The sequence below is a fragment of the Taudactylus pleione genome, unplaced genomic scaffold, assembly GCF_031769625.1.
Source record: "Taudactylus pleione unplaced genomic scaffold, aTauple2 ptg000201l, whole genome shotgun sequence".
Taxonomy (NCBI): domain Eukaryota; kingdom Metazoa; phylum Chordata; class Amphibia; order Anura; family Myobatrachidae; genus Taudactylus; species Taudactylus pleione.
Window position 1 is genome coordinate 30,694,472 of NW_028284603.1, and position 23,059 is coordinate 30,717,530.

Consider the following 23,059-nt stretch of genomic DNA (forward strand, 5'->3'; position numbering starts at 1 on the left):
CATAGCAAGATCTTAAAAGGCCAGAGTAAAAAACAAAACAAAAAACAAACACATACATTTGCCCCCACACAGAGCCCATTCAGGTTATGCCACACAATAATACCCCTTATACACATAATGCTACAAGGTAGTAGTGCCCCTTATACATTATGCCACACAGTAATGCCCCTTACACTACACCGTAATGCCCCTTACACATTACACCACACAGTAATGCCCTTTACAGATTATGCCACATAGTAGTAGTGCCCCATATAACACATTTTAGTGTTCCTGCTAGGCTGTTTTAGCGGAGCGCTGCGCCCTGACCGATTTAAAAAGGCAAAATGAGCTCTGCCCTTTTAGGGGTGCCTAGCTAAAATAGCCTGCCCTGAGCCTACCCCACTTGCGGCCTGCAGTGTCCCGCAGGTGGGAAAAGTTGCGGTGAACGATCACCGCCGGTGAATAGACGCGGTGTGCAAGGGCACAGCATCTATTCACCATGAGGGGAGAACTTGGGGGAAGCCCAGCACCTCCGCAAGTGCTGGGCACGACTCCAAGTGTGACAAATTGTAGGCGTGTCACAAGGACGCCCCCTCTGTGACTGGTCACGCCCCTTTTCAACTCGCACCTTTGGCGCATGCAGAGGCTCCCTGCTGGCACCCCCCTGCCTGCAGTTTGGCGGGAACGCCATTATTTCACACAATAGTAGTGCCCCTTACACATTATGCCTCCCCCAGCAACTCACCTCCTTGTGTCCATCCAGCAGCCTCTCGCCTCCCCTTGTGTGCCATCAGCAGCCAGCAGGTGTGGATTTGGGGCAGTGCTCTCTCTCCATGTCTGCCTGTTGGTGCTCCAGGTGTAATCAGCTGGCAGCCCGGCACCAAATCAACATCGCTGACATCAAGACGGCCCTGACTGGACCGACCCCACCTTGAATGGGTGACTGGGTGCAGGTGGAGCGGCGGGCCACACAGACAGCTTGGCTACCATAGCAGCCGCACCTTTTTCACCCACAGTAGTTATGCCACTGTTTGCATGCCTGTTAGCAAGCAGTGGGGTCCTTTCAGGATTAATGGAATGAGGTTATAGACGAGGACAATGTAAACAAATAAAGGCTGCAGGTGTACTTCAGAGTCCAGTCTTAAACCTGGGCAATGCCAGGTATCCCAGCTAGTAAATAAGATATGGGTGAATACTCAAACACTTTCATGACCATACACAGAAATTTTTGGGCATTTTATATGCCTACTAACCATCCCGATGTTGTGCGAATTTGAGGGCTCTGTCCCTCTGTTAACGATCAGCAATGTAATCTCTAGGGGTGAGCGGGTTCGGATTTCTGAAATCCGAGCCCCCCCGATCCGAGTCAGGCTCGACTTTTCCCGCCTGACTCGGATCTGAAATCGAGGCAAAACGTCATCATCCCGCCTTCCGAGTCTCGCGGGTTTTGGATCCTATATAAGGTACCTGCGTCGGCGCCATTTTCTCACTCGGCTGTGGACAGTGAAGAGGGAGGGTGGGAGCTAGGGCTGGCTGGGCTGTGTAGTGTAGTGTAGTGCTGCTGTTGTCCACTACTTCAAAGTCCATAGGGGCTGGCTGTGTTGTGCTGTGCTGCTGTTGTTAATAGGGGCTGTGTCCACTACTTTCTCCGATAAAAATAAAATAGAGAAAGATCAAGAACCACTTCCTCCTAGTGCTGAAGCTGCTGCCACTAGTCATGACATAGACGATAACATGCCATCAACGTCGTCTGCCAAGGCCGATGCCCAATGTCATAGTAGAGGGCACATACAATCCCAAATGACAAAGTTCAGGAAAATGACGTTGAAAAAAACATTTAAATCATCTGAAGAGAAACGTAAACTTGCCAATATGCCATTTACGACACGGAGTGGCAAGGAACGGCTAAGGTCGATCCCTAGTATGTTCATGACTAGTGGTTCAGCTTCACATGACGATGGAAGCCCTCCTCCCACTAAAAAAATCAAAAGAGTTAAGCTGGCAAAAGCACAGCGAAGAACTGTGCTTTCTAAGAAGATATCACAAATCCCCAAGGAGAGTCCAAGTGTGGTGGTGGTTGCGATGCCTGACCTTCCCAGCACTGGACGGGAAGAGGTGGCTCTTTCCACCATTTGCACGCCCCCTGCAAGTGCTGAAAGGAGCACCCACAGTCCACTTGCTGATATGCAAATTGAAGATGTCACTGTTGAAGTACAACAGGATGAGGATACTGGTGTAGCTGGCGCTGAGGAGGAAGTTGGCGAGGAGGATTCTGATGGTGATGTGGTTTGTTTAAATCAGGCTCCCGGGGAGACAGTTGTTGTCCGTAAGATGAAAAAGCCCATCACGGTCATGCCTGGGCAGAAGACCAAACATTCCACCTCTTTGGTCTGGCAATATTTCTATCCAAATCCGGACAACAACTGTCTTGCCATATGTACCTTATGTAAAGGTGGAATAAGTAGGGGTAGGGACGTTAACCACCTAGGAACATCCTCCCTTATACGTCACCTGCAGCGCGTTCATAATAAGTTACTGTCAAGTTCAGAAACTTTGGCTAAGACCGTAAGCAGTCCAGGGACACCTAAATCCCGTTGTCCTGTTGTATCCAAGCGCCTGCAAACCACACCGTCAACTCCCTCCTCGTCAATTTCCTCCTTAGTCAGGATCGTAAGTAGTCCTGCAGGCCATGTCACTGGCATGACTGACTCTCCAATCCCGGATTCCTCCGGAGGATCCTGCATTGCTACGCCTCCTGCTGCCGCTGCTGCTGTTGCTGCTGCTGGGAGTCGTTCATCATCCCAGAGAGGAAGTAGGAACACCACTACTTTTACTAAACAATTGACCCTCCAACAGTCCTTAGCGAGGAGGATGAAGCAGTCATCCTGAAGCAAAACGTATAACTGAGGTCTTGACTGCTATGTTGGTGTTAGACGTGCGTCCGGTATCCGCCATTAGTGCAGTGGGATTTAGACAATTGCTGGAGGTAGTGTGTCCCCGGTTCCAAATCCCGTCTAGATTCCACTTCACTAGGCAGGCGATACAGAGACTGTACAGAAACGTCAGAAAAAGTGTCCTCAGTGTCCTGAAAAATGCCGTTGTACCCAATGTCCACTTAACCACAGACATGTGGACAAGTGGAACAGGGCAGACTAAGGACTATATGACTGTGACAGCCCACTGGGTAGATGTATCACCTTACGCAGCAACAGCAGCAGCGTCACCAGTCGCAGCATCTCAGAAACGCCAGCTCGTTCCAAGGCAGGCTACGCTGTGTATCACCGGTTTCAGTAAGAGGCACACCGCCGACAACCTCTTAGAGAAACTGAGGGAAATCATCGCCCAGTGGCTTACCCCACTTAGACTCTCCTGGGGATTTGTGATATCTGACAACGCCACCAATATTGTGCGGGCATTACATCTGGGCAAATTCAAGCACGTCCCATGTTTTGCTCACACAATAAACTTGGTGGTGCAGAATTTTCTGAAAAGCGACGGGCGTGCAGGAGACGCTTTGGGTGGCCCGAAAAATTTCAGGCCACTTTCGCCATTCAGCGACTGCGTGCCGAAGACTGGAGCGCCAGCAAACACTCTTGAACCTGCCCCTCCATCACCTGAAGCAAGAGGTTGTGACGCGGTGGAACTCAACCCTCTATATGCTTCAGAAGATGGAGGAGCAGCAAAAGGCCATTCAAGCCTATACATCCACCTGTGACATAGGCAAAGGAGGGGGTATGCACCTGACTGAAGCGCAGTGGAGAATGATTTCCGTGTTGTGCAAGGTTCTCCAGCCCTTCGAACTTGCCACACGTGAAGTCAGTTCAGACACTGCCAGCTTGAGTCAGGTCATTCCCCTCATCAGGCTTTTGCAGAAGCAGCTGGAGAAAGTGAAGGAGGAGCTAAGACGGAGCGATTCCGCTCGGCATGTGGGACTTGTGGATGAAGCCCTTCATTCGCTTTGCCAGGATTCCAGGGTGGTCAATCTGTTGAAATCAGACCACTACATTTTGGCCACCGTGCTCGATCCTAGGTTTAAAACCTATGTGGTGTCTCTCTTTCCGGCCGACACAAGCCTGCAGAGGTGCAAAGACCTGCTGGTGAAAACACTGTCAGCTGAAGCGGAACGTGACACGTCAACAGCTCCTTCTTCATTTCTCCCGCAACTGGGGCTGCCAGGAAAAAACTTAGGTATCCTAAGCAACCCGCTGGCGGTGATGCAGGGCAGGCAGGACCAAGTTTGGACATCTGGTCCGGACTGAAGGACCTGGCAACAATTTCTGACATGTCTACTGTCACTGCATATGATACTGTCACCATTGACAGAATGGTGGAGGATTACATCGGTGTCTGCATCCAAGTAGGCATGTCAGACAGTCCATACCTGTACTGGCAGGAAAAAGAGGCAATTTGGAGGCCCCTGTACAAACTGGCTCTATTTTACCTGAGTTGCCCCCCCTCCAGTGTGTACTCCGAAAGAGTGTTTAGTGCAGCCGGGAACCTTGTCAGCGAAAGGCGTAGGAGGTTGCTTCCACAGAATGTGGAGAAGATGATGTTCATCAAAATGAATTATCAGCTCTTCCAGGGAGACCAGCCTCCAGAACGTACAGAGTGGATTCAAGTGGGGACGAGTTAATACTTTGTGAGGATGAGGATGTACACACTGAAGAGGGTGAGGAATCGGTGGATGAGGATGACATCTTGCCTCCGTAGAGCCAGTTTGTGCAGGGACACATTAATTGCCAGCTTGTTTTGTGGGGGCCCAAACGAACCAATCATTTCAGCCACAGTTGTGTGGCAGACCCTGGCGCTGAAATGATTGGTTTGTTAAAGTGTGCATGTCCTGTTTATACAACATAAGGGTGGGTGGGAGGGCCCAAGGACAATTCCATCTTGCACCTCTTTTTTTTCTTTGCATTATGTACAGTTTGGGGCCTAGTTTTTCAAACTGCCATCCTGTCTGCCACTGCAGTATCACGCCTAGATGGGTCACGTGTTTGTGCCGCCCACTCGTGTCGCTTAGCATAGTCATCCAGCTACCTCGGTGCAACCGTTTGGACATAAAAACACTATTGTGAGGTGTGAGGTGTTCAGAATAGACTGGAAATGAGTGGAAATTAAGGTTATTGAGGTTAATAATAGCATAGGGGCAGAAAAACCTACAAATTCTGTGATTTTAGCTGTTTTTATGCTTTTTTCAAGAAAATACAGATCCAAAACACAAAACCCAGAACCCAAAACACGGAAGGGTGGTTTTGGCAAAACCAATCCAGATCCAAAACACGAAGAAAGATCCAGATCCAAAACCAAAACACGAAAAGTGGCCGGTGCACACCCCTAGTAATCTCCCAATCTTTCCAGCAGCTGAAAGGTCAAAGAGTGCTGCATGCCCATGTCACTGGTACACATAGCATTAAAATAGTAATTGGAGGGGCATTAGCAGCAGCCCAGAACGGCATGCATACTTCAAGACGTGGCCATGCCCCTGTACTGGACCCTCACAAGGTTGGGCGGTAAGCTACAAGTATGAGCCACTAGATCACAAATAACCCACATTGAGACAATACATACACTCTATGTACCAACAATCAAACTATATACTCGTGGTGCAGTAGCAGGAAATAATGTTGACTCCAAATTGAAACTTTCTGTACCTGCAAGAGTCTGGATCCAAGATGAGAGCTTCAACGGTATGAGATATTAACAGGCAACTCTGCTGTTGTCTGGTATAAGTGAAGAATTAAGGTAATTAAACAGAGTCTGGTATACATAAATACATACACATTCTACACACAGATACATCCACGCATCATGCTGAATGTGTCACATATGTATTGTACAAAACCATTAACAAAAACATATAAACGAATATTAACGAATAGATGGTGCCCCAGATAAAGGTGACCAGGCCCCTGAGCCTGAGCTCCTAGATCCATAACCAAATTGGCCACAAACATGGATCCTGAGATCCAAAGAGTGCAGATGATAACTAAATGTAGTCACCGTGTGACTTGCGTTTTCACCAATCCAGACCAAACATTGACCAACACTGGCAGCCATTTGGGACTTTGGACTTACATGCAGTTCTTTGGAATGTTTGGTCTGAAACTGGGGTTTTCAACCGTAATCCACAAGAATCACCAACAGGCCATGTTTTGTGGATTTATTTAATCATGCACAAGTGATTTAATATATTAATATATTTTGCTGGGACTGTAATGATCACACCTGCTTTCACAAACAGAAATCCTCTAAACATGACCTGTCTAATGCTGGGCATGCATTGTCAGATAAAACGTCTGTCAGACTGATAGAAGTTTTATCTGACAAGCTGAAATCCAGCAGATATCGTGGCCATACACAGATATTTCACAATGTATGACCCACGATATCTGCCTTCCTCACCAGTGAAGAAAGGTCAGTAGTTCAGTATCTAGCAAGCCAAGCACTGCTTGTGACGCAGACCAATTATCAAAATCTATTGGACATGCCGGTCGATTTTGCATGTCCAAAAGACCGATAATTACTTATTGGTCGCAGCAATATAGTGTTCAATTATCGGCCCGATCAGATGATTATTGGCTGATCAGGCCGATAATTGGACAGAGTATGCTCAGCATTATACATCTAGGCCAGCTATCTAAACTGCTGTAAAGTTGTGAATAAGACAAAAAAAAAAAAAAAAAAGAATATAAATAATAATTGGATACAACTCGATGTTTCTCAACGTTGCAGAGTCGGCATCAAAAGACGACTGATACAGATCACCATAACGTGTGGCAAGGTTCTTGAACTCTTCCATGGACTGTTTCATCTGCACGATAGACAAGTTGTCAAGATGTAAACTAGTCGGCCATCGGTAGGAATACTCACCACTTTACTGTTAACCACGGTACAACGTTATGCTGTATCGGTACTATAATGAACATTAATGCCGTATATTTACCACTAGCACTTGATTCCAAACAAAAGATCAGGATAGTTTTGTTATAAGAAGCCAACCAATAATAAATGCTCAGATACATAAAAGCAATGGCCATGATGTCATAAAAACAAACATATCATAAAACAGGCTATGGATACAATGCATGGTACCTGGGTGGAAATGCGACCACATCGCTGAAGATCATTGCCGGAGGTCATGGCGATTGTGGAGGCGATGGCTGGAGGGGGGCTGGTCTTCAGACTGTTACAGGTACAGATGAGCTGAGAGAATGCTTGGAGGAGATCAATTCTCAGCTTCACAAACTCACACTGGAAGCTGAGAGGGTTCATTGGAGTGCTGGCAGCCTGGAAGAGAGAAGCTACATAGAGTACAGGAAATACTCTCTCTAATAACCTTACTATAAAATACCAGTAATACGAAGACTGGTTCCATGCAATAAGCAGTAGTACAGCATTCATTAAAAAACATGCTAACTAACTGCGGGAAATGCATAAGTCTTAAAGTGATTGGTGTATATGTTTGACAGTCACAATATCAACATTCATTCATGTCGACTCGAATATTATGGGCCGTATTCAATTAGCAGCGAAAATGGAGGGTTTTTTTCGCCATTGGGGAAAACAGACGTTTTTCACCCAAAAAAACCAGCTACATTTTTGCCCCCCCCCCAAAAAAAACCGGCAAACAGACGAAAATGTAGAAAAAAAACTGGGAGAAAAGTTTTCTCCATCCCAGACCAGGAGAAAAAAAAAATGCAAAATCCCTATTTTTGGCTAAATATGTGGGGATTTCTTTCAGAAACCTTTGGACACCCAAAGGATGTTGACACCTTGGAGGTTAGGACACCAGTGTCTATAGCTGTCTCTTAGAGATAAGAGGCTGCCTTTCTGCTGTTCTTCACTAATGACAATAGCTTGTTCCTATGGGTAGCTGAGATGAGGCCCTCTTGGCGTATGCCCAACCACCGATGGCTTTAGCCACCCAAGGGGATGCTAGGGCTGTACGCGTGATGGCACCTGTATGTGAATAAATCTGCTTTAGGGAAACTCTAATTTCCTATCTATTGGTTCCTTAAGGGATGACATATTAGGAATAGGAAGGGAAGTGTTCTTGACTAGGTGGGCAATGTGAGCATCCTCCAGAGGAGAAGAAAGTAGAGCTAGTATATCATCTGCTATATATGACAAATTACACATATGATGTATACCATACCACCTCAGCGATATAAAAATTAATTATACATACACATGATGTATACCAGATGTCTATTTTACCAGCAGAGATAGTACATCAGTTTTACATAACATATTGTACATATAAGAACACTATATACACATATACATACACATACCACACACAGTATGATGTATACCAGATGCCTATTCATCCCAAAGAGATAGTACAGCCACAGTTTTATATTTCATAGTCTACATCAGTGTTATATAAACACGTATTAAACATACTATAGCCGGTATTTCAGTTAGCAGTGAAAAATTTTCAGCTGCAAAAAACGGGTTTTTTCGCATATTTTCGTGTCTTTTTCGACTATATTTTATTTGTGATATCCAATTAAATTCTGTTTTTTATGTCCGAAAACTTTGTTGTTCTCACGAAACACATAGGATCCGCGAAAAGTCACGGACCTGTGTATTTTCACTGCCGCGATCGGGAGAAAAATGACTTCTTATCACGGATTTGGTTTCTCCTGTCACAAAATCCCTGGTAAATGCCGGCATCGGGGCTAATTGGATAGCCCCGGGTGAGGTAATTCGCCTTGGCTAATAGAATACCGGCCTATGTATACCAGTTGATTATAGCCAAAAGTACGATATTATAATTCTACCAACACAGGCCCTGAACCTAAGGGTTAAAGACAGGACGACCACTGATAATACAGTTAGTATACAGTGAAAATATATTTCAGACAACTACACCACAATGTAGAGCTGGCAGCTCTGCATAGCTCATCTGCCCATTTCATCAATAATCACAGCATCTGCTCAGGACTGACTTAAATCTGAGCTCACTGTTGTTTCTAATCCAATTGGGAGCACGTAGAAGAAAAAAGGAGTCTTATGTTGCTTACCTGTTGTTAAGTTTCTTTCTTCGACTCCATAGGGGGCACAGGGATGACACTGGGGTATAGCCTGGAGAGGAGAGTCTGGGCACCGACTGTTAAGTAAGATAACCCGCAAGCCCAGGCTCCGCTCCTCTATACCCCGGCCACTGGACCTCAGGTTAGTTTGCAAGCCCAAGGCAGGAGTGAGGCAGAGGAGAAGGAGAAAGAAGTCTGGCATATACACAGAACCATACAACCATGGAAAGTACAGCTGGATAGGTCACCAAGGCACACACCCCAACAGTCAGGTGCATCAGGGTGGGCGCCCTGTACCCCCTATTGAGTCGAAGAAAGACACTTAACAGGTAAGCAACATAAGTCACCTTTTCTTCTTCCTCCACTAGGGGGCACAGGGATGACACTGGGACATCCCAAAGCAATCCCCTATGGGCAGGGATGCTCCTGAGCTGCAGTGAGCACAGAACGCCCAAAGATGGCGTTAGAGGGCTGTTCTGCAGAAACCCACACTGCGCTGCCCAAGAAGTCACCACTGACCAAGTGGAATGGGCCGTCACCATGGCAGCAACAGGAAGCTTTGCCATGGAATAAACGTGGCAAATTAAAAAGCGGAGCAAACGGGCCAAGGTCTGTTTAATAGCTGGCTAGCCCCTCTTATGAACGTCATATAAGACGATGAGCATCTGACTTGCTAATCTCCATGGTCATTCTGACATAAACCCAGAAAGCCCTTTACCACATCCAAAGAAGCCAATGGCTGAGAAAATTCCACAGGTGGCACCACAATCTTTGGATTTATGTGAAAGCGGGATACCACCTTGGGGTGGTAGCCTAGGCGAGTCCGCAGCACAGGTATGGGAAGTGACTAGATGGGGATCTCAAATCTGACACCCTCCGGCCGACGCAATGGCTAAAAGAAACAGTTTTCCATGTGAGCCAGTGCAAATCCACCATCTGTAACGGCTCAAAGGGAGCAGACTGGAGAGCTCAGAGAACAAGAGAAAGGTCGCAGGGAGCCATAGGAGACATGAAAGGTGGCTGAACGTGGAGAACCCCTGGAAAAAGGTGCGCACATACCGGAGCAGAGCAATCTGCCTCTAGAAGAGAACAGACAAGGCCGAAAACCTAGACCTTCAAAAGATGAGAGCAGGAGGCCCAAATCAAGACCTGTCTACAAAAAGGAAAGAAGACGGGAGAGGCGGAAAGAGCAGGTTCAAAACCCTTAGTTTGTACACCAAGAAAAGTAAGTACGCCACACCCGGTGGTAGATACACTTCCTAGCCTGCAGCATGGTCCGAATTACCCTTCTGGAAATTCCTTTCGCCCTTAGGATGGACCTCTCAAGAACCACCCCGTCAAAGCAAGACGGTTGAGATCCAGATGGAAACCCGGACCCTGAGACAGGAGATCCAGCCACAGAGGAAGACGCAGTGGTGAGTCTATGGATAGTCTCAACAGATCTGCATACCACACGCGCCGAGACCAATCCGGTGCCACCTAGAGCAACATGCCTCTCTCCAGCTTGAACTTGTGGAGAACCCGAGGAATCATTGAGATCAGAGGGAAAATGTAAATTAGATGGACGTTCCAAGGAACAGTCAGAGCATCTACCAGGAGAGCTGGATCCCTGGTGAGGGAGCAATATCTCGATAACTGACGTTTGTGACAAGACGTCATCATGTCCATGTACGGCAGGCCACAAAGGCAGACTAGTAGTTGGAATACGTCCGGTTGCAGTGCCCACTCGCCTGCGTGAACGTCCTGATGGCTTAGGAAGTCCGCTTCCCAATTCTGAATTCCTGTGATGAAGACTGCGGACAGTGCTAGAAGATAATGCTCCGCCCAACGAAGACTTTCGACTGACCTCCATCATGGCTCCTTGGCTGAGAGTGCCGCCCTGGTGGTTTATGTAAGCCACTGCGGTTGCGTTGTCCAATTGTATCTTTACCAGATGCTCGTGCAGGAGGCACTGAGCCTGACACAGAGCACTGTATACTGCACAAAGCTCTAGGATGTTGATGGAAAGCTGACTCTCCTGAAGAGTCCTATGACCTTGAAAGGTTAAAATGACAGGTCACTGCCCACCATGCCCGAAGGCTTGCATTGGTGGCGAGTAGGACCCAATCTTGGACCCAAAAGGTTCCAGATGTGAACTCTGGAGCCACCACAACAGAGAGAGACGTACCTCCTGGGGAAGAATCAGAGTCTGTGCCTTGAGGTTCGGCCAAGACTTGATCCATCGCTTGAGAATGACTTGCTGTAGAGGCCAGGAGTGGAATTGATCGTACTCCACCATGTCAAACATTGAAACCAATGACACTAGAATCTTCATGCACAAATGTCTGGACATAACGCTGGCTTAGAAAGGTTCGCATTCTGGTTTGTAAAGTCAAGAATCCAACAAGGCTCCCAGGTGGAGCATTTCCTGGGATGGAGTTAGTGTGGATTTCCACCAATTGATTATCCAACCGTGTGACTGTAGAAGCTCCACTGTCAGCTGGATGTGATCCCTGAGAACGGTCGGAGACTAGGCCAGAAGAAGCAAGTTGTCCAGGTAAGGCAAGATTCTGAAGCCCCTGCAGTGAAGATGTGCTGCCATTACCGCCATGAACTTCGTGAACACACAAGGGGCCCGTGGACAGACCAAAGGGTAATGCCTGGAACTGATAAAGGCTGGTTTGTACTGAAAACCTGAGGAAATGTTGATAAGCAACTCGTATAGGGATATGCAAATCGGCATCCTGGATATTCAACAATGCCATAATGTCCCCCGGTTCCAAGGCTAGAATGATGGACCAAAGGGACTCCATATGGAATTTGGGAATCCGAATGGCATAAAAGCCCAACCCTCTCTGGGACAGGGGAACAGGAATAACGACCGCTGAGACCATGAGAGAGCGGAATAGACTTGTCGAGAGATTCTGCCTTTTCCGGTCGTGTAGGAAGGAAGGTGGAAAAGAATCGAGAAGGCGGACGCTGCCGAAATGTGAGAGTGTAGTCCTGAGACACGACGTTTGTGACTCAAGCGTCCGTCGTGGTCTGCATTCACACTGCTGAAAAGCGAAGAAGCCAGCCTCCCACTCCGAGGTTCCCTGGAAGGAGACCCACCCCATCATGCAGCAGGCTTGTTGGCTGGCTTGGCAGCTGGATGTCTATTGGATCAGGGTTGCTTGCCTCTGGGTTTGGAGCTTTTAAAAACCATACCCTGACTTCTGGGAAATGGCTGACCTCTGGGCCTGCCCTGAAGACGATAGGGACAAGAGACTGAAGTCCCGGGAGTAGCAACTGATGGTAAGAAAGCAGACTTAGAAGCTGCTAGTGTGGTCACTATCTTGTCCAATTCCGGACCGAACAGGACGTCTCCCAAATAAGGCAGGGCTTCCAAGGCCTTCTTGGATTCTGGGTCAGCCTTCCAGGTGCGCAATTAAAAAGCAGATATCTTAGAAGTCAAACTACCTGAATCTATAGCCGCGTCAGAGAAGCTGCCTCTAAGACATGCGCAACCAAGGATACCAGGTCATCTCTGTTCAGGCCTGAGGAGAGTTCATCCTCCGAAACATCTGCCCAGCGGCCAATCGCTTTAGCCACCCAAGCCAATGCAAGGGCTGGATGAGACAGAGCACCCACATTAACATAAATGGATTTTAAGAAATTTTCCAACTTCCTATCTGTAGGAACTTTAAGATATGCCGTGTTGAGGTTAGGAAGTAGGGATGACCTAATAAGACAAGTAATATTAACATCCACAGGAGGAGGAGACTCCTACTTAGCCCTATCCACTTATGGGAGAAGGTAGCAGTTTGGAAACTTGAAAGCGCCTACTAGGGTCCACCACTAGGAGGTCTTCTAGCTGATCTAAAGATGGAAATTCTGTAGAGGTCCTCTTTAGCCTCTTAAAACCAGGTGCCTTGGATCTGGGTGGCTGCTTTGAGTCCTCCACTAGAAGAATAGACTTAACTGCTCTGATAAGAGCCTCTATGTCTACAGGAGACAGCCTCCTCTCTGGGGCGGAAGATGTCTCAACATCAGAGGTAATGGAAGCACTGGCCTCGCCATCTGAAGACACTTCTGAATCTGAATCTCCCCCAGATAAAGGAGTAGACCTTGCGCATGCAGCGCAGGCCTGCGTCTGGGAGCCCTATCCTTATCTAGCATCTGTTGAAAGGCAGCTGCCTAAGTTTGCCTAGTGGTAGTGCCGGCCCTGCAGGGCGGTAGTGTGGACAGCACATAAGTGCTGTCCGCACTACACTATTAGTATAACAAACACACAGCCGCCGGCAGCTGTGTGTTTGTTTTAGCAGCAGATGAGAGTCAGTCAGACTCTCATCGGCTGCTGCGCGTGTGTGTCTGACCGGGCAGTACTGCCGGGGGGGTGGGGGACGACGACGACTACTACTAAGGGCACTGCTGGGGGTACTTCTGTGGGCGCTGCTGGTGGGACCACTACTGGGGGACACTGCATAGAGGGGGATTACTACTACGGGTACTGCTGGGGGGGGGCATCTACTGTGGGCACTGCTAGGGGGACTACTACTGGGGGCACTACATGGGGGGATTACTGCTGGGGCGGGCTACTACTAGGGGCACTACCGGGGGGGACTACTACTAGAGGCACTGCTGGGGGAGGGCTGCTACTGGGGGGATTACTAATGGGGGCACTGCTGGGGGGGGGGGGAAGACTGCTACTAGGAGCACTGCATTGGGGGGACCACTACTGGGGGCACTGCAAAGGGAGGGTTACTACTGGGGGCACTATATAAAAGGGTACTGCATAGGTGGGAGACTACTGGGGGCACTGCATAGGGGGGGGCCAATACTGCCGGCACTACTGGGGCTCTGTGTAAGGGGCGTAAGGCTGAAGAAATGCCTAGGGTGCCAAGAAACCTTGCACGGGCCCTGCTGAAAGGACATGGATAACTGAACTAACCCCTGTACTGACTGTGCAAAAGTCTGCATCAAGGTGGCTCTGCCATGGGAAGCTGCGGCACAGCGACAGGGACGGGGGCACTGCAGTTGCAATCCTGTCTAAACTGCAACATTACCTGTGTTAATCTAGAAAACCAAGCCGGTTCCTGACTGGATTCAGCGGCAGAGATCGACTGTTGCAGGGCCATTGTGCTCTGGATCCTGAGGAGAGATGTGAACATGTGGGCAAAATTACTCAACAAACCTGCTTTTAAAAGCAGGAAGGAGTTAAATATAGATAACCAGGTCGCAGGGAGCAGGTTAGGAGCCCAGTTTCTCTCCCCGTGCTACAGAGGCACTGCTGAGGAATATGGCCGCTCAGCGTGGAGAGAGGGGAGGATCCTGCCTGGGGCTTGCTGTCTCTGTGAGAAGAAAGCCCCCAGGGTTGGAGGAGGGGCTAACAGGGAGCGCAACCCTCCCCCGTCTGGCTGGAAAACCAGGGCTAATATGCCTGTGACTGCAAATAAGCAGCCCCCTGCTGCATTATAATTACCTGATGGTCTAGTGGGTGGCGCGGGTGACCGGGAGCCCCCACTAGCCAGTACCGCCGGTGGTCTCCACACCGGCGGCAATAAGCCGCGATCTGCAATTCCCTGAGCAGAGAGCCACCTTACCTTGTCCCCTGGAACCGCTGGCTGCGGCTGCTGTGTTTGAGATGTAGGCGGCCGGAAACACTGGCCCAGTCACCAGTGCTGCGGTCCCAGCGCTGGGATGGTGGAGCAGTAGTGGGTGCATCCTATAGGATGCCTTACTCTGCCCATTCCTTAAAATAAAATTAATAAATAAAGCGCAGGGGGACCATCTAACACAGTCCCCCCTGAAAAAGGTGCCCAGCTCCTGCCTTGGCACCAAACGTCTATACTGAGGTCCAGTGGCCGGGTATAGAAGAAAGGAGCTTGGGCTTGTGGGTAATTTTTATTAGCTGTTTGGAGCCCAGACCCTTCTCTCTCCAGGTTATATATATCCCAGTGTCATCCCTGTGCCCCCTAGTGGAGGAACATGAAACTGGCTACTTTTTGCAGAGCTGTGGTTGGGGGCGGGGGGGCCTGTGGCTGCACAACCTTAACCACCAGCATCCTGGAGCACAGTGCAACCTAAGTCATCTGTAAAGCTGGGTACACACTGAGACTATGTCGGCACTATGTGTAGTTTCCGGCCTAATCGGAACTAAATATCGGCCGCATCACTCAGTGTGTATGACCAATATGCGCGCTCCTGCGGCCATTTGCGACATAGTCTGTGCTGCACGTCCAAATGGACATATCTCAAGTGGCCACGTTGCAGATAATGAAGGACGGAACGAGGTATCGATCAGTCGTTCATTACCTTGTTCTAATGTGTACCCAGGATCTGATATGTTAGTCCATCGGGCTGACATATCGGCTGGGTACACATCGCTCAGTGTGCTCCCAGAACACTCTTGGCTTATTAACCCGATGACCCTACCAGGAGGTTATATCTGATCGGGATGGCGGCAAGGCTTTCCATGTAGCCTCCTAACTAATCTAACGTCCCTGTAAACCGAGTCTGATGCACAGGAATCAGAAAAAAAAACTAAGGGCCTGATTCAGAGCCGCTCGTAAGCAGCCGCTCGTTCGTTCCGAGCGATGTTTGCACAACTGCGCATGCGTACAGATCGTAATACGCATGCGCGAACCAGTCAGTGTGGCCAAAAATCGTTTGTTCGCTAAATAGCGAATGCCTGCTATTTTGAGTGACATGAGGAGGCGTATGTGGGTGGTAACAGGGGAAGGTGCTTGAAAACGGGGAGTGGAGATCAGAACGCAGGCGTGCTTAAAGGTCAAAACGGGCGTTTTATGGTTGTGCATAATTAATACAGCAGCGTCATTGACCACGTCACTGGGTTATTTTATAGTCAGAACTGCTCGCAAGATTGTGGTAAGAAAAACCAACCACAAGAATAGCGAGCAGTTCATACGCTGGTCGATGTACTCGATTAATCTAATAAATAGCGGACATGACGTAGGATGCGAGCGGCCAGGGGGCGTAGTTTTCCAAAAAACGACCGCAAGTTTTGTTCGCTCGTTCAGACCTAGAGGCGTGAACAGACTGCAAAGAGCGAACGGTTCATTTGAATAGCCACCCCTTTTTTCTGAACGAGCGAGCGCAAATAGCGTCCGGCTCTGAATCAGGCCCTAAATCTCTCTGGAAAAATGAAGAACGTGCCTTGCTCCAAGGCAGTAGATGAAAGACTGAGGTCTGGTGAGGTGGGAGGGCTTAGAGGGTGGTGGAGGGTAGATCTAGTTTGTTAACTATTTAGTGTCTGCTCCTTGTGTCATTCCCTTTAATCCAGGAGTATAGCAGTGTCTCCCACAATGGAAGGTTTGAGGAAAAAGATTATTTGTGCAATATGGCCACTTTAGTACTTTAATGAAAAAATCTGAAAGATGCAAGCTGCAAATTCATGGCTTCCCCGTCCATAAACCCAGTTATGGAAATGGGTGGGAAACATTCTAGAAATAGCTCATCGGGAGAAGAACGTGTCATGAGGGTGCAAAAACGGCAAAACTAATATTACCAACGATTTAACAACATCTACCGGGGTGAGTGTACACATGCAGGCTTTATTGTCTCGGTTAGTGTCAGTCATTCTTAGGACACAAGTTGATGTACCAAAATAGTGGCCAGCATACACATTAAATGAAAAATACAACACAATTAACCAGTTTAAGATAAATAAAATAATAAAGAGAGCAGGAAACATGCTTAGTAATCTATATCGTCACATAATGGGTACAGCATAAATAATACTGACCGTAAGTGAAGCGATTCCTTTGTGGTAGGATTTCAGGGAGTCAGCGATGGACGTTAGGGCAGAGCCAATATCGTCTTCCTGCAGCTGGGTCAGGCACTGTTCAGCGAGGGAGAACTCCTTCAGACTGTTCAGCCAGAAGTAGAAATGCTCAGAGGCCACATGAGTGAGCAGGCTCTGGTACAGCTCTCGAGCCATATCATGGTTTCCCTGAAGCACAAAAACACAAAGGGACAAAATCAATAGTGTGTATCGTATGCTTTTCTCTGAGCGGCCAACTCCATTTTGTGAAAGTTTTACTAATTTATACCCATGATACAATATTTTTTTCAAATAAAAACACATATCTCCTTTAGCTTTCAACTAGCGTGTAAAAAGGCATACCTAGAACCAACGAGCCATTTAATATGGACACACAATTGCTCCTATCGGCAGCCAGTACAATAGCTCAGGGCTTGACAAATATTTCTAAAATCTAGGAGCCAGGATGAAAGTGTAGGAGCCAGACCACCGTCCCCCCCAAAAAAATTACAGGAGTAATTGAGGAGCACAGCTCTGTGTGTTATGCAACTGTTATACACGCTATACCAGTCCTTAAAATGGTTGCAGTTGAATGGATATAGTAATATGGAGGTCCCCTCGCTGTTCTGCACAGCTCCCCTGCTCCACCCCCCCATCCAGTAATAACGGAACACATTTCATATAAAACAATGGTGCCAGAAAGTACAACAGAACCCCCCTCCCCTCGTGGTCACATCACAATCCCTCTGAAGCTGCTCTGCATTCCCTGGCCACACATAGACCCTACTACCGGAGAGCTCTATGCAACCGGAGATAGGCGACAGTAGACAGTCAGGACAAAATGAGGATTAGCGTAGACTGAGACAGACAGCATGCGTCAGAGCAGGACAGAAGAAGTCAGCGCAAGATGGGACGGACAGGAGGAATCAGAGCAGGCCGGGACGGACAGGAGGAATCAGAGCAGGCCAGGACGGACACAGGCACAGCAGTCACCGCAGACGACACTCAGCACATGCACTCCTGTGCATGAAATAAACGCCGCAATACTATAGGCGCGAATCTCCACGGGGGCTGATGAGGATCTGCTTCCTCCCTCACTGCACAATCTGGTAGCCAGGCAGCAAAATCTAGTAGCCATGGCGACCTGGCCCCTGGGATTTGTCAAGCCCTGCAATAGCTCTTACCATACGTGAGGCTTGTCTAGCTATTCTGTACACAGTCCAACCATTAGACACATTCTCAAGCTGCTGTTTTATTACAGTCTTCACTTCTGGCGACAGGGCTTTCTGACTTGCCACAAAAATAACGGTAGCAAGAGCAACCTGAGAAGATAAAGGCAAAAGTTACAGTCACTACACATTGTGCCAGTAATGAGCAATTCTGTAAGAAAATATAAAGCAGTACAGTTAAGTGTCAGGCAAAAGAATGCAATAAATATAGTAGAGTGATGAATCATCTAACCACAGGTGTCCTGCATTCACGAAAAGAAATAGAGCTTTTAGATATGACCCCAATCTATGCAAGCATGATGAATTGCGAGAACTTAAAGATGCGTTTGAAGGTACTTATATATTAACAATGGTAACATTTGTAAATTCACTTTATTTTCCTTTGCTGAAAGTAGTGAAACGCGTTAGTATTAAACATATGAAATTGGATTGCCAATGCTACATTTGGATCTGTGATTCTGCCAAAAGTGGAATAATAACAAGGAGAAAAGCAAAGTAAATTATACATTAATAAGCAGAATCCTGAAATTGGCATAGCTAGTAAATACTCTCTGCTGAGACTAAGGGACGTATTCAATTAACGGCGAAAACTGACGTTTTTTATGGCAGAGGCGAAAACGGCCGTTTTTCACCAAAAACAAAAGTGACATTTTTGGCAAAAAACTGCTGAAAACGGCAACAGGCGAAAAAAGAAAAATGGAGAAAAAGTTCTCTCCTTCCCAGACCAGGAGAGAAAAAAAAAGCAAAATCCCTATTTTTGGCTAAAAATGTGGGGATTTCTTTCAGAACCCTTTGGACACCCCCCCCTAATGATAAATTACCAGAAAAAAAAACGTAAGTTGCGTACTTTGGCGACAAACAACCGCACAAATTTTGGACGAAATAAGAAACTTTGAAAAAAAAAGATAGTCAGCTATTTTTTTTCCAGGAAATTAATGTTCCACGTAAATTAGGGGTACAAGTATATTTTCGTTTCGTAAAAACGCAATTTTAAAAAACGTTAAAAAAACGCCTGCTGCGAACGCGTGCGATATTTAAAACACTTGATGCATCCATACCGCCCATCGAAACATCAGACCGAAAACGTTAAAACTATTTTCAGCGATTATTTGTTTTTCACCCCAAATTTTGCATGGTTGTTTTTCGCCAATGTATGCAACTTATAATTTTTTGCCCCAGTAATTTATCATTAGGGAGGGTGTCCAAAGGGTTCTGAAAGAAATCCCCACATTTTTTGTCAAAAACAGGGATTTTGCATTTTTTTTTTCTCCTGCTTTGGGATGGAAACGTCTGTTTTCGTCAAAGGTGAAAAAAAACTGCAGTTTTCGCCGCTAATTGAATACGACCCTAAGTTTCAATTCTAGTTTCTGGTATGGTAATATAAGAGCACAATTCCCTCCTGTGCAGCACAGCCAATGCGATATGTCGGTGAACGCCGACATTCACCAACATATCGTGGGTACACACTGCCCGACGGGCAGCAGCTACATTAGCCGATCAATGGATCGGCCAATGTAGCTGTCAGTGTGTACCCCAGCTTGAGTGAATTCTATTCCAGTCTTCTGTGCTGGCTGTATATCTCAATATGGCAAGCATAAAGGATCTTTTAGAATGTAAAGAGCCAGACAGCTTAACTAATGTTTCAGACGTCGATTAAAGTAGCTGAGAAGTAGGCAAGTTGTGATTGCAATGGTGTGAAGATGCCAGCAATGGCACCTCATCTCGCATCCCTCGCAGCCTTAAACTCACCCCAGACCCAGGAATCTTTGTACACAGTCCTACAGGGCTGCGAAAAAAAATCTACGAGTCCGATTTACACAGACTTTAATGGCAAGTCTAAAAAAATAATATGGATATTGCTACGTGCGATCATTTAAGAGTGGGAAAATCTGTCTCTGAAACAATTTCTGCTTTGTTGCTCATTAATTCCACACAGAATTAAATTCTCATCAAAGCTATAATTTACCTTATACTGGCAATCTGCTTGCTAATTGTTTTTCTTTGTAATTGATTAAATGTTTTCTATAATATTTTTGATAAGGGAAAGCCAGTGATTTTTTTTGTACTCTTCATTGCGTCTGTCCAGTGCTCCCCTTATTTTAGATCGTGAAGGGTGGAGTAACAGACCCCAAGTAAGGAGTAGCAATCAGATTCATACATTCTAAGGTTCAGATTTGTGGGTCTGATTTTTCTTCATGGTTTTTCTTTATCACAGATGTTTAACCTTCACACTCAATGCTGGAGCCAGTTGAAATATACGACTGTTAGACACAGATGTAGCACAGCTAAGGTTTTGTGGTTACTTACCAGAAGCTCCTGCTGTTTGTCTGTGGCTGATCTCCCAATAACTTTGTACAGTTCTACCAGGTCGCCCAGCATTCCATCCCCCAGCACTGGCAGCTGCATGGCAACGGAGGCCAGACAATGGCACAGATACACCCTGGCAGAGTCCTGCGCGCTGTGCAATTGTGTCAGCAGGGACTCCACCACAGACTGGCTCAGATAAGGACGGCACTTTGCCAGCTTCACCATACAGGACAGAGCAGTCTAAGGAAACAAAACACTAAAGTCATGTGCTCTGAACTGTATTCTTTTTATATATGAATGACCAAGTAATTGCCAATGGGTGTGTAAGTGCTGCAAACCCAATATCATAACCTATGAGATAACAGATCAGACTCAGGCATGGACTGCAATAAAAACTCATGTACTAAAGAAAGAGTATTTTTCCCACTATCCCTAATCCATACCAGTAGTGCGTAAACCTAATCTCCCCCTGCAGCCTAACCCTAACCGTCGGCATCCCCAGACTGTTAATGCTTCACATGGTGACAGTTAAGATGTCGTAATTGTGGACATGGCGAAATTCTGGGGTTGTCAACATGGTGCCTGACAACAGTTTGAACCATGTCGACATTGTGGCGCTGGCAATATGAATGTTGACATGTTTACTGTTGAGCTTCTACCCGGATACACAATAAACACACAGGAAATCCTTAAAGAGACTCCTTAAATAAGGAAACAACTAGCTGGCTAATAATAAGGACTGTGTGTTTAAGCAAAGCGTTTTTTATTATTATTATTTTATTTTCCCATTAATGGGGATTGTATTTTAGATTATCTAGGGACACGTCTGCTCAAACAAAACAAGAAAAACAAAGCTAGATACAGACACACCAGTGCATCTTACACGTGGTTAGCATGAACGAGTGGTGTAGTAAGTATGACCATAATTTGCTTTCTACTTTATAACAAGCAATTGCTGGAGACGAAGAGAACAATGGTGTTGCCCATGGAAACCAATTAGATTCCGTCCGTGGCTCAGGTTTCTCTGTGGGCTTTCAAGTCTCCCTAGTTCTGCTGATGTCCCCATCTTACCTTTAATGTTTGCTGGGCTCCAGCACTGCTGTCCTGGCTGCACAGTACAAGGAGAGATTCCAGGCCGTACACTGCGTCCTTCTCCAGAGACAGGTGATCTGACATCAGCAATAACAGCAGGTATTACAAGCTCTAATAGAACACATACAATTATCTCAAGACTTTTAGCTTATTTTAAAAACAGCAAAGACTAAAATGGGGGAATACGGGAGACAAGTCAGGCATCAGTAAACAAATAATCCAAAAATAACAAAATATATTGACCAATCGTCTGAATCTACCATCGGGGATTCATTTAAATTAAAAGGCGGGGAGGGGGTCTGAGGAGTAGCATGTGCACGGGGGGCACCCTTACCCTCTGTCTCATATATATGCCATGTAAGCCACTTCATAATAGGAGAAGAAGGGGTTGTAGAATAAGGAACCTCTTTAGTCTCCATTTCAAAATGGAATTGAATCTTACAAATAACTTTCGCAAATGGGGGAAGGAAAGGGGAATTCCAATTTTGGGCTATGGTGGCCCTAGCCGATACTAGAATGTGACCAAGGACATAGCGGGCACATTTAGGAACAATGGAAGGATACCAATGTAGGAGGGCTAAGGAGGAGTCTGGGTTAAAGTAAGACCTAATACATCATATATAAGGGCAAACACTTCCGTGCAAATAGGGTTAAAAACAGGGCATTCCCAAAAAACGTGGAAAATAGAGTCATGAGAATGGCAGAGACGCCAACAAAATGTTGAAGTCGCAGGCCATACCTTATGGAGTTCACAGAGGGAGTTATGTACAATCTATTTAAAAGCTTGACATGTATTTAAGTATGATAGGTGCATTTAGAGAGGGAGAAGGAAGAAAGGTGAATAGATTCCCACTGTTTAAGGGTAAAATTGCGTTGGAGATCAGTCTTCCATTTAAGCTGAACTAGGTACTTATCCATCAGATCTGGAGGGGGGGGGGGGGGTTGGAGGGGGGACAATAAACAATACAAATAAGATGTGGCACCACCAGAAGGTGGTCTAATCAACCTGCCTAGAACTCGATCCGGAGGTGATTGAAACATAATGGGATCAGTATTCAACCCAGTGTTTAAGTTGAAGGTAATAGAACCAGGCTGAGGAATTAAATTACATTTAACACAAAGCTCAGGGAATGGTATAAATGTTAACGGGGAAAGAAAATCTGTCAGAGACCCGATACCTAGGCGCATCCAATACTAGAAATGCAGATGGGGCAGAGATCTATCTAATGCCTAGAGGGAAACATTCCTTGTGGAAAAGGTAAACTCAAAAGGAGGTCAGGGAGAGGAAAACCTTAACGAGAGCAGGTTCCAAATACACCCAGGGCTTAGAATGAGGAGGCAGAAACCAGTCACATAATTGGGAGAGTAGGGCATCTAATAAGATCAGGAAGACCCCACTGCTGTTTCGAGCAAATCAAACGATTATAAGCCATTTTGGGGGGCCTACGTTTCCACACATAAGAAAACATCAAACGTCTTATCTATTGTAGTAATGGGCGGGGGATTGCATAGGGAATAGCTCGAAATCGGTACATCAGTTCTGGCAACAACATCATTTTAAACGCCGCTAAGCGGCCCAACCAGGAGATCTCGTGACACATCCAAGCTGTGGCTAAGGACGTCAACTGGGTTAATAAGGGAATGTAATTAACCTTGTGAACATTTTTAAT

At 46.7% G+C, this 23,059-nt stretch overlaps 1 protein-coding gene across 1 annotated transcript in view; it reads right to left on the reverse strand.

Annotated features, from left to right (window-relative positions):
- Nucleotides 1-23,059, reverse strand: part of INTS7 (integrator complex subunit 7) — a 90,919-nt gene that overhangs the window by 35,301 nt on the left and 32,559 nt on the right. The window contains exons 10-16 of the mRNA XM_088477311.1: nt 21,369-21,466; nt 20,298-20,537; nt 17,946-18,083; nt 16,744-16,950; nt 7,075-7,269; nt 6,690-6,793; nt 5,634-5,702 (exon numbers count right to left, since the gene is read on the reverse strand). Coding sequence (XP_088333437.1) covers nt 5,634-5,702; nt 6,690-6,793; nt 7,075-7,269; nt 16,744-16,950; nt 17,946-18,083; nt 20,298-20,537; nt 21,369-21,466 — 1,051 coding nt within the window. The remainder of the gene's footprint in view (nt 1-5,633; nt 5,703-6,689; nt 6,794-7,074; nt 7,270-16,743; nt 16,951-17,945; nt 18,084-20,297; nt 20,538-21,368; nt 21,467-23,059) is intronic.